General features: G+C 44.0%; 1 protein-coding gene across 3 annotated transcripts in view; it reads right to left on the bottom strand.

The window, feature by feature from the left end:
* ZNF280D (zinc finger protein 280D) overlaps positions 1–12631 on the bottom strand; it is a 420194-nt gene that overhangs the window by 96327 nt on the left and 311236 nt on the right. For all 3 annotated transcript variants that reach the window (XM_053717512.1, XM_053717510.1, XM_053717511.1), the window contains 2 exons: positions 4450–4596; positions 4139–4273 (listed from right to left, as the gene is read on the bottom strand). In XM_053717512.1, the coding sequence (XP_053573487.1) occupies positions 4139–4273; positions 4450–4596 (282 nt within the window). The remainder of the gene's footprint in view (positions 1–4138; positions 4274–4449; positions 4597–12631) is intronic.

Genomic DNA, 12631 nt, shown 5'->3' on the forward strand with positions numbered 1-12631 from the left:
TCTGGTCTGCGGAAGGTCATCCCTTGTGACAGGTTGTCCAGGGACAGCCACCAACGGAGTGAGTCTCTGGTCCTCTGATTTACTTGTATCTTCGGAGACAAGTCTGTATAGTCCCCATTCCACTGACTGAGCATGCACAGTTGTAATGGTCTTAGATGAATGCGCGCAAAAGGAACTATGTCCATTGCCGCTACCATCAAACCTATTACTTCCATGCACTGCGCTATGGAAGGAAGAGGAACGGAATGAAGTGTTTGACAAGAGTTTAGAAGTTTTGTTTTTCTGGCCTCTGTCAGAAAAATCCTCATTTCTAAGGAGTCTATTATTGTTCCCAAGAAGGGAACCCTTGTCGACGGAGATAGAGAACTCTTTTCCACGTTCACTTTCCATCCGTGAGATCTGAGAAAGGCCAGGACTATGTCCGTGTGAGCCTTTGCTTGAGGAAGGGACGACGCTTGAATCAGAATGTCGTCCAAGTAAGGAACTACTGCAATGCCCCTTGGTCTTAGTACCGCTAGAAGGGACCCTAGTACCTTTGTGAAAATCCTTGGAGCAGTGGCTAATCCGAAAGGAAGCGCCACGAACTGGTAATGCTTGTCCAGGAATGCGAACCTTAGGAACCGATGATGTTCCTTGTGGATAGGAATATGTAGATACGCATCCTTTAAATCCACCGTGGTAATGAATTGACCTTCCTGGATGGAAGGAAGAATTGTTCGAATGGTTTCCATTTTGAACGATGGAACCTTGAGAAACTTGTTTAGGATCTTGAGATCTAAGATTGGTCTGAACGTTCCCTCTTTTTTGGGAACTATGAACAGATTGGAGTAGAACCCCATCCCTTGTTCTCCTAATGGAACAGGATGAATCACTCCCATTTTTAACAGGTCTTCTACACAATGTAAGAATGCCTGTCTCTTTATATGGTCTGAAGACAATTGAGACCTGTGGAACCTCCCCCTTGGGGGAAGCCCCTTGAATTCCAGAAGATAACCTTGGGAGACTATTTCTAGTGCCCAAGGATCCAGAACATCTCTTGCCCAAGCCTGAGCAAAGAGAGAGAGTCTGCCCCCCACCAGATCCGGTCCCGGATCGGGGGCCAACATTTCATGCTGTCTTGGTAGCAGTGGCAGGTTTCTTGGCCTGCTTTCCCTTGTTCCAGCCTTGCATTGGTCTCCAGGCTGGCTTGGCTTGAGAAGTATTACCCTCTTGCTTAGAGGACGTAGCACTTGGGGCTGGTCCGTTTCTACGAAAGGGACGAAAATTAGGTTTATTTTTGGCCTTGAAAGACCTATCCTGAGGAAGGGCGTGGCCCTTACCCCCAGTGATATCAGAGATAATCTCTTTCAAGTCAGGGCCAAACAGCGTTTTCCCCTTGAAAGGAATGTTAAGTAGTTTGTTCTTGGAAGACGCATCCGCTGACCAAGATTTCAACCAAAGCGCTCTGCGCGCCACAATAGCAAACCCAGAATTTTTCGCCGCTAACCTAGCCAATTGCAAAGTGGCGTCTAGGGTGAAAGAATTGGCCAATTTGAGAGCACGGATTCTGTCCATAATCTCCTCATAAGGAGGAGAATCACTATTGATCGCCTTTACTAGCTCATCGAACCAGAAACACGCGGCTGTAGTGACAGGGACAATGCATGAAATTGGTTGTAGAAGGTAACCTTGCTGAACAAACATCTTTTTAAGCAAACCTAATTTTTTATCCATAGGATCTTTGAAAGCACAACTATCTTCTATGGGTATAGTGGTGGGTTTGTTTAAAGTAGAAACCGCTCCCTCGACCTTGGGGACTGTCTGCCATAAGTCCTTTCTGGGGTCGACCATAGGAAACAATTTTTTAAATATGGGGGGAGGGACGAAAGGTATACCGGGCCTTTCCCATTCTTTATTTACAATGTCCGCCACCCGCTTGGGTATAGGAAAAGCTTCTGGGAGCCCCGGGACCTCTAGGAACTTGTCCATTTTACATAGTTTCTCTGGGATGATCAAATTCTCACAATCATCCAGAGTGGATAATACCTCCTTAAGCAGAGCGCGGAGATGTTCCAACTTAAATTTAAATGTAATCACATCGGGTTCAGCTTGTTGAGAAATTTTCCCTGAATCTGAAATTTCTCCCTCAGACAAAACCTCCCTGGCCCCCTCAGACTGGTGTAGGGGCATTTCAGAACCATTATCATCAGCGTCCCCATGCTCTTCAGTATCTAAAACAGAGCAGTCGCGCTTGCGCTGATAAGTGGGCATTTTGGCTAAAATGTTTTTGATAGAATTATCCATTACAGCCGTTAATTGTTGCATAGTAAGGAGTATTGGCGCGCTAGATGTACTAGGGGCCTCCTGAGTGGGCAAGACTGGTGTAGACGAAGGAGGGAATGATGCAGTACCATGCTTACTCCCCTCACTTGAGGAATCATCTTGGGCATCATTTTCAGTGTCACATAAATCACATCTATTTAAATGAGAAGGAACCTTGGCTTCCCCACATTCAGAACACAGTCTATCTGGTAGTTCAGACATGTTAAACAGGCATAAACTTGATAACAAAGTACAAAAAACGTTTTAAAATAAAACCGTTACTGTCACTTTAAATTTTAAACTGAACACTAAAAAACTCTAAGCCATCTCCGTGGAGATGTTGCCTGTACAACGGCAAAGAGAATGACTGGGGTAGGCGGAGCCTAGGAGGGATCATGTGACCAGCTTTGCTGGGCTCTTTGCCATTTCCTGTTGGGGAAGAGAATATCCCACAAGTAAGGATGACGCCGTGGACCGGACACACCTATGTTGGAGAAAAGCATACACAAACTGCAAAACAGAGTAAAATTGCTTAAAATTTCCCGAAATGTTTACAGTGTACCCACTAAGCCTTAGAAGGATTGCACCACAAGTAAATAAACAATAACCCCACAAATGACAAAACCGGATTGAAATTTGTCTAAAAACCGGTTAAAACCCCTATTAGCACCTTGCCACAGCTCTGCTGTGGCCCTACCTGCTCTTAGGAACAATAATCTGGGGTTAAAGCTTCGAATAGGACCTCAGAAGACTATCAGGACCTCAGGAGAAGTTGCTTGCTGCTTGTCTGAATTACTAAGTGTGCAACTGAGGCGCGAAAATAGGCCCTGCCCACCTCATTCGATGTTGCTGGGGCCTACACAAATCTAGCAAACTATGTTTGAAAACCATGTGGGTTATAACAACCCTAAATAAGCCAAATGACCCCTCAAGCAAACGTTCCCATAAACATAAAAAACGTTACTCCCAGAACACACAAACGTTTGTCACTTTCTAATAAACAAACGAAGTGCCTAAAAAACGTAGCCCTTCATGCAAGCTAATAAAGCCTCTTTCATACTAGGATTACTGCTTATCCTTCCCCTGTGAGTTAACACAGTCTCTGCAGAAAATATGACTGAACATACCTCATTGCTGCATAGCAAGAAACCGTTCCTCACACTGAAGTTTTCCTGCACTCCTCAGCTACTGTGGGAACAGCAGTGGACCTTAGTTACAAATGCTAAGAACATCATCCTCCAGGCAGAAATCTTCATCTATGTCCTGCCTGAGAGTAAATAGTACAACACCGGTACCATTTAAAAATAAGAAACTCTTGATTGTAGTTAAAAATAAACTAACAGCTTAACACCTTTCACTTTACCCTTCCTGCTTAGAGCCGGCAAAGAGAATGACTGGGGGGTGGAGTTAAGGGGGGAGCTATATAGACAGCTCTGCTGTGGTGCTCTCTTTGCCACTTCCTGTTAGGAAGGATAATATCCCACAAGTAAGGATGAATCCGTGGACTCGGTACATCATGCAAAAGAAAGAAAAATTACAAGCTCTAATTTGTTACATCATGTCATTTTAAAACTGTTGACCCTGGACTACTGTGTATTTAATGCCGCAAATGGGTTATACACACAGTAGAAGTACCACCAAGCGGAAACTGACGCTGATCCAAATCATCAGTTTTGCTGGGGTTAAACACACAGTGGTACAGGGTCAATAGTATTAAAATTGCATGTTCGAAAAAGAAAAAAAAAAAAAAGACAGAAAAGTGGTTAGAAACAGCAACGATACAGAGACAAGTACTTTTTTCCCAAAATGTTATTGGTTTCATATTTTTCAAACATACCTTTGTACCAGGTGGCAGACCCTCTAACTGTTTTGGCTTTCTAAATGTTCTGTGATGCTGTGTTTTATGGTCCAATTTTTCTTTACCAGTCAAAAACTGCAGTCTGCATTTAACACATCGATATACTCCCTTATTCTACAATAAAAAAAGAATAATACCATGCTCAACTTTCTTAGTATGGCTTCAGTTTTATATCTAGGATATGCATAAACCAACTATGACACGCACAACTATTTTCTGTAAATCACAGACATTTAAGAGGGCTTGTTGCTAATGTTAAAGCATTAATAAGTAAATTTAAGTTGACTTACTTGATGCTTCATGTAATGTTGCATATATGTTGTTCCTGATTTAATTACTTTGAGGCAAAAAGGGCAGAGCAGACACTTTGTATTTTCATGAGAATTCCTAAAATGGTTGTCTACCTCTGCAAAAGTGGATGATCTGTAATTGCACACCTAAAGAATAAAATAAAAAGATTTTTTACTATTACTTTTTTGGTTATTGCTCAGTTTGTCAACATTTCTAAACCGAGTACAAAAAGTATGTATTGATACAGCTATTACTCTGCGCTCTTATTTAGAAGTATCATCAAATCAACTAAAAAAACAAACAAAAACCCCCCGAAATTTATGCTTACCTGATAAATTTCTTTCATGCCACAGTGAGTCTACGGCTCATCATAATTACTGTTGTGAATATCACTCCTGGCCAGCAGGAGGAGGGAAAGAGCACCACAGCAAAGCTGTTAAATATCACTCCCCTACCCACAATCCCCAGTCATTCGAATAAAGGAAAAGGAAAGGAAGGAAGTAACACATGGTGCAGAGGTGCCTGAGGTTTATATAAAAAGAACTGTCTGAAATTACAGGGCAGGCCGTGGACTCACCCTGTCAAGAAAAAAATAAATTTATCAGGTAAGCATATTTTTTTCTTTTCTAATGACACAGAGAATCCACAGATCATAATTACTGTTGGGAATCAATACCCAAGCTAGAGGGCACAGATGATAAGGGAGGGACAAGACAGGTAACCTAAACAGAAGGTACCATTGCTTGAAGAACCTTTCTCCCAAAAGAAGCCTCAGTCGAGACAAAAGAATCAAATTTATAGAATTTGGAAAAAGTATGCAAAGAAGACAAGGTAGCAGCCTTGCAAATCTGTTCCACAGAAGCCTTATTTTTGAAAGCCCTCGTGGAATGAACTATGATTCTCTCAGGAGGTAGCTGTCCAGCAGTCTCGTAGGCCAAACAAATAATACTCCAGCCAAAAGGAAGAGAAATAGCCGTAGCCTTCTAACCCTTACATTTCTCAAAGAAACAAACAAACGAAGCAGACGACTGACAAAATTCCTTAGACACTAGAAGAATAGAATTTCAGCGCATGCACAACATCCAGGTTGTGCAACAAACGCTCCATAGGAGAAGAAGGGCTAGGACACAAAAAAAGAACAACAAATTCCTGATAAATATTCCTGACCGAAAGAAACTTAGGCAGGAAACCAAAACTAGTACGCAAAACCACCTTATCAGAATAGTAGAAAACATAGGGGGATCCCACTGCAATGCCGAGAGTACCAAAACTCTTCAAGCAGAAAAAATAAAAACAAGAATATCTGAGGAATGCTTAAGCTCAAACTGAGCTTGATGAAAACCCTAAGAACCAGGTTAAGACTCCAAGGAGGAGTAACATGTTGAAACACAGGCCTGATTTTGACCCCTCCGGAATCACAGCAATACAGATACTTACGCCAAAGATTATTGTAAATCCTTATCACCGGCTTACGAGCCTGGACCAAAGTCTCAATGACGGACACTGAAAACCCATGCTTAGAAAAAATAAGCGAACAATCTCCAAGCCGACCGCTTCAGAGAAACAAGACTTGGATGAAGGAAGAAACCCTGAAGAAGTTCCTTCCTCAAACAAAGTCTCCAAGGTGGAAGAGATGACAATTCCACTAGGTCTACAAATCAGATCCTGTGAGGCCAAGCCGGGGCTATCCTTTCCTACTTGATCCGAGCAATGACTCGTGGAAGGAGAGCGAACAGGGAAAACAGGAATGCTAGACTGAAATGCCAAAGGACTACCAGATCATCTATCAGGATGGCCTGAAGATCCCTTGACCTCGAACCATACCTCGGAAGCTTGACACTTTGTCCAGTTGCCATAAATCCAGCTTCAGCTGCCCCCGTTTGAGAGTCGAGCTAGAAAACACTTCCCAGAAAGAAAAATCTGACGGCTCAGAAAATCCACTTCCCAATTGTCCACTCCTGAGATGTGGATCGCAGAAGACAGCAGATGTGGGTCTCCACCCGCTGAATAATTCGGGCCACCACTGCCATGACCAAGGAACTCCGAGTTCCTCCCTGGTGGATGATGTACACCACCATAGCTATGTTGTCCTATTGGAACCTGATAAACCGGTTAAAGCTAACTGAGGCCAGGCCAGTAGAGCATTGAAGATCGCTCTAAGCTCTAGGATGCTTAGGAGGAGATCTGACTCCTCCCAAGTTCATAGACCCTGAGCCCCCAGCGAGCCCCAGACTGCTCCCGGAACGGGGACAGGCCCTTCACGCTGACTTTGAATCATTTGCAGGCTTCTTAGATCGCTCCCCCTTGTTCCAAAACCAAATGGACTTCCAGGAAAGTCTGGACTGTTCCTGCTTGGAAGAAAGGGGGGAAGGTTTACCTCTAAAGTTTCGTAAGGAACGAAAATTACTCTGAATCCTTTATCTTATTATTTCTCCTATCCTGAGGGAAGAAATGCCCTTTTCCTCTGGAAATATCTGCAATAATTTCAGCCAAGCCCAAACTAGACAAGACCTTACCCTTGTAGGAATCGCCAAAAGCTTGGACTTAAATGAAACATCTGAAAAGGCTTGACAACAGCAAACTATTGGAGTCTTCCAAGGTAGCGAAAACCTCCTTACCTCCCGTAATGTCAGAAAAGATCTCTTTCAATTCGGGCCCAAACAGGGTCTTTCCTTTGAAAGGAATAGCCAAAAGCTTGGATTTAGAGGACACATCCACAGACCAAGATTTTAACCATAAGGCTCTGCATGCTAAAATGGAAAATCCTGCATTCTTAGCCGCCAATTTGGCTATCTGAAAGGCGGCATCCGTAAAAAAGGAATTAGCCAGCTTAAGGGCCTTAATTCTGTCCATTATTTCCTCTAAAGAACTCTCAGTCTTAAGAGACTCCTCTACGGCGTCAAATAAAAGGCAGCCGCAGTTGTGACTGGTACAATGCAGGCCGTCGGTTGTAATAGAAACCCCTGATGACCCTCCAACTTTTTATCCATAGGGTCTTTGAAAGCACAACTGTCCTCAATAGGGATAGTTGTACGCTTAGCCAGGGTAGAGATAGCTCCCTCCACCTTAGGGATCGACTGACAAGAGTCCCGAACGGTGTCAGCTATAGGGTACATTTTCTTAAAAATAGGGGAAGGTGAAAACGGGATACCCGGTCTTTCCCATCCCCGTGTAACAATTTCCGAAATTCTCTTTGGAACCGGAAAGACATCAGAATAAGAAGGAACCTCTAAGTATCTGTCCATCTTACACAATTTCTCTGGGGGAACCACAATAGAGTCACAGTCGTCCAGATTCATCAAAACCTCCCGTAGTAACAGACGGAGGTGTTCCAGCTTAAACCTGAAGGACATTACGTCCGAATCTGTTTGGGGCAATGCACTACCCGAGTCAGACAGTTCCCCCTCAGACAGCGTCTCCCTACCCCCCACTTCAGAGCACTAGGAGGGTACATCGGAGATCGCCCCCAAAGTATCAGAAGTCGCAGGAACCATCTGGGTCTCCTTTCTACTACGTTTGCCTTGTAACACTGGCAATTTAGATAGAACTTCTGAAAGGGTGGATGACATAACTGCAGCTATATCCTGCAGCGCGAAAGAAACAGACGCCGTTGAAGAACATGGCGTTACTTGTGCGGGCATTAAAGGCTGTGACGCTTGGGGAGAAAGTTGCGGCATACCCTGAATCTCATCAGTCTGAGAACATTCCTTAGATATATCTTTTTTAGAAAAAAAAAATTTCTTTGTACTCTAAAGCCCTCTCTATACATGAGGGACAAAGCGTAACAGGGGGTTCCACAATGGCATCTAAACACATAGGACATGTACTTTGTTCAATGTCCTCCATGATATACAGAAAAGCAAATTTGATCGTATACTAATAAAATGATCCTAAAACAGAAATAGAGTACTGTGTCTTTAAAAAAAAAAAAACAGCCTCTGTATAAATGTCCGTATAGGAAGAGAGACAGAGAGAAACTTCCTTAATTAATTTTATACACTCCCTGTGTCGTATTGCTTTAAGGGAAAGAATAACACACTGATATCAGAAAAAAAAAAAAAAAAAAACGCAGTCACCTCGCCGCAGCTCTTACCTCCACGTGTAGTTAATACCTCTCGCCCGGCGCACCTACGATCGCTTGTAATGTATAGCAACAAACGAACCTAGGGGCCGTGAAGGAAAAGCTGCCAGTCGGAACCCAGTAGTAGAAGCAACTGCGCAAAAACGCGCCAACACCAAGCCCCGCCCATCGTGGGCGGAAACAAAATGCCCGGAGACACAAACAAGTACCGCCATGTACCAGAGTCAAATAAAAACTGATCACTCCTGTACTACCCCCAGCCATCTCTGTGTAGTTCTTAATAAATTTGAATAAAGAGTTGCCCAAACATTGCATGTCACCATAAATCCCCCAGCGCTTCTAGTACAATCTATATCTGAGTAACACTAGAATGTCTGGCAAAAAATAAATAATATGTCGGTTCTCAGTCCCTGTGTATTAGTGAGAATCTGCATACCGTCAAGGGGAAGCCTTTAAGCCCATGTCCCCTGATAGAAAAAAAGGCAGAGTACAGTCAGTCTTGGGAAATACTGCACAGCCCCAGAAAGAAAAGACAGCACTTACCTTCATGCTGAGGAACAGCATGAGAGATTCACAGTGTCAAGAGGTCCACTCTCCCTCCTGAGGTCCTGTGAAGACAGAAGGGTCTTAGTTAATTTTCTCTAAGACCATCACTGAAGAGCAGTATAATGATGGGAGGCGCAGTGAAGGCTAAAACCTCACCAGTTCCCATAATCATAACTTCAAGAAGCTGCTCTATAGTAAAAAACAGAATTTATGTTTACCTGATAAATTACTTTCTCCAACGGTGTGTCCGGTCCACGGCGTCATCCTTACTTGTGGGATATTCTCTTCCCCAACAGGAAATGGCAAAGAGCCCAGCAAAGCTGGTCACATGATCCCTCCTAGGCTCCGCCTTCCCCAGTCATTCGACCGACGTAAAGGAGGAATATTTGCATAGGAGAAATCATATGATACCGTGGTGACTGTAGTTAAAGAAAATAAATTATCAGACCTGATTAAAAAACCAGGGCGGGCCGTGGACCGGACACACCGTTGGAGAAAGTAATTTATCAGGTAAACATAAATTCTGTTTTCTCCAACATAGGTGTGTCCGGTCCACGGCGTCATCCTTACTTGTGGGAACCAATACCAAAGCTTTAGGACACGGATGAAGGGAGGGAGCAAATCAGGTCACCTAAATGGAAGGCACCACGGCTTGCAAAACCTTTCTCCCAAAAATAGCCTCAGAAGAAGCAAAAGTACCAAACTTGTAAAATTTGGTAAAAGTGTGCAGTGAAGACCAAGTCGCTGCCTTACATATCTGATCAACAGAAGCCTCGTTCTTGAAGGCCCATGTGGAAGCCACAGCCCTAGTGGAATGAGCTGTGATTCTTTCAGGAGGCTGCCGTCCGGCAGTCTCATAAGCCAATCTGATGATGCTTTTAATCCAAAAAGAGAGAGAGGTAGAAGTTGCTTTTTGACCTCTCCTTTTACCAGAATAAACAACAAACAAGGAAGATGTTTGTCTAAAATCCTTTGTAGCATCTAAATAGAATTCTAGAGCGCGAACAACATCCAAATTGTGCAACAAACGTTCCTTCTTTGAAACTGGATTCGGACACAAAGAAGGCACGACTATCTCCTGGTTAATGTTTTTGTTAGAAACAACTTTCGGAAGAAAACCAGGTTTAGTACGTAAAACCACCTTATCTGCATGGAACACCAGATAAGGAGGAGAACACTGCAGAGCAGATAATTCTGAAACTCTTCTAGCAGAAGAAATTGCAACCAAAAACAAAACTTTCCAAGATAATAACTTAATATCAACGGAATGTAAGGGTTCAAACGGAACCCCCTGAAGAACTGAAAGAACTAAATTGAGACTCCAAGGAGGAGTCAAAGGTTTGTAAACAGGCTTGATTCTAACCAGAGCCTGAACAAAGGCTTGAACATCTGGCACAGCTGCCAGCTTTTTGTGAAGTAACACAGACAAGGCAGAAATCTGTCCCTTCAAGGAACTTGCAGATAATCCTTTCTCCAATCCTTCTTGAAGAAAGGATAGAATCTTAGGAATTTTTACCTTGTCCCAAGGGAATCCTTTAGATTCACACCAACAGATATATTTTTTCCATATTTTGTGGTAAATTTTTCTAGTTACAGGCTTTCTGGCCTGAACAAGAGTATCAATAACAGAATCTGAGAACCCTCGCTTTGATAAGATCAAGCGTTCAATCTCCAAGCAGTCAGTTGGAGTGAAACCAGATTCGGATGTTCGAACGGACCCTGAACAAGAAGGTCTCGTCTCAAAGGTAGCTTCCATGGTGGAGCCGATGACATATTCACCAGGTCTGCATACCAAGTCCTGCGTGGCCACGCAGGAGCTATCAAGATCACCGATGCCCTCTCCTGATTGATCCTGGCTACCAGCCTGGGGATGAGAGGAAACGGCGGGAATACATAAGCTAGTTTGAAGGTCCAAGGTGCTACTAGTGCATCTACTAGAGTCGCCTTGGGATCCCTGGATCTGGACCCGTAGCAAGGAACCTTGAAGTTCTGACGAGAGGCCATCAGATCCATGTCTGGAATGCCCCACAGTTGAGTAATGTGGGCAAAGATTTCCGGATGGAGTTCCCACTCCCCCGGATGTAATGTCTGACGACTCAGAAAATCCGCTTCCCAATTTTCCACTCCTGGGATGTGGATTGCAGACAAGTGGCAGGAGTGAGTCTCCGCCCATTGAATGATTTTGGTCACTTCTTCCATCGCCAGGGAACTCCTTGTTCCCCCCTGATGGTTGATGTACGCAACAGTCGTCATGTTGTCTGATCTGAGCATGCACAGTTGTAATGGTCTTAGATGAATGCGCGCAAAAGGAACTATGTCCATTGCCGCTACCATCAAACCTATTACTTCCATGCACTGCGCTATGGAAGGAAGAGGAACGGAATGAAGTATTTGACAAGAGTTTAGAAGTTTTGTTTTTCTGGCCTCTGTCAGAAAAATCCTCATTTCTAAGGAGTCTATTATTGTTCCCAAGAAGGGAACCCTCGTTGACGGAGATAGAGAACTCTTTTCTACGTTCACTTTCCATCCGTGAGATCTGAGAAAGGCCAGGACAATGTCCGTGTGAGCCTTTGCTAGAGGAAGGGACGACGCTTGAATCAGAATGTCGTCCAAGTAAGGTACTACTGCAATGCCCCTTGGTCTTAGCACCGCTAGAAGGGACCCTAGTACCTTTGTGAAAATCCTTGGAGCAGTGGCTAATCCGAACGGAAGTGCCACGAACTGGTAATGCTTGTCCAGGAATGCGAACCTTAGGAACCGATGATGTTCCCTGTGGATAGGAATATGTAGATACGCATCCCTTAAAATCCACCGTGGTCATGAATTGACCTTCCTGGATGGAAGGAAGAATTGTTCGAATGGTTTCCATTTTGAACGATGGAACCTTGAGAAACTTGTTTAGGATCTTGAGATCTAAGATTGGTCTGAACGTTCCCTCTTTTTTGGGAACTACGAACAGATTGGAGTAGAACCCCATCCCTTGTTCTAACAGGATGAATCACTCCCATTTTTAACAGGTCTTCTACACAATGTAAGAATGCCTGTTTTTTTATGTGGTCTGAAGACAATTGAGACCTGTGGAACCTCCCCCTTGGGGGAAGCCCTTTGAATTCCAGAAGATAACCTTGGGAGACTATTTCTAGCGCCCAAGGATCCAGAACATCTCTTGCCCAAGCCTGAGCGAAGAGAGAGAGTCTGCCCCCCACCAGATCCGGTCCCGGATCGGGGGCCAACATCTCATGCTGTCTTGGTAGCAGTGGCAGGTTTCTTGGCCTGCTTTCCCTTGTTCCAGCCTTGCATTGGTCTCCAGGCTGGCTTGGCTTGAGAAGTATTACCCTCTTGCTTAGAGGACGTAGCACTTGGGGCTGGTCCATTTCTACGAAAGGGACGAAAATTAGGTTTATTTTTGGCCTTGAAAGACCTATCCTGAGGAAGGGCGTGGCCCTTGCCCCCAGTGATATCAGAGATAATCTCTTTCAAGTCAGGGCCAAACAGCGTTTTCCCCTTGAAAGGAATGTTAAGCAATTTGTTCTTGGAAGACGCATCCGCTGACC

Source organism: Bombina bombina, chromosome 6 (genome assembly GCF_027579735.1).
Source record: "Bombina bombina isolate aBomBom1 chromosome 6, aBomBom1.pri, whole genome shotgun sequence".
NCBI lineage: Eukaryota > Metazoa > Chordata > Amphibia > Anura > Bombinatoridae > Bombina > Bombina bombina.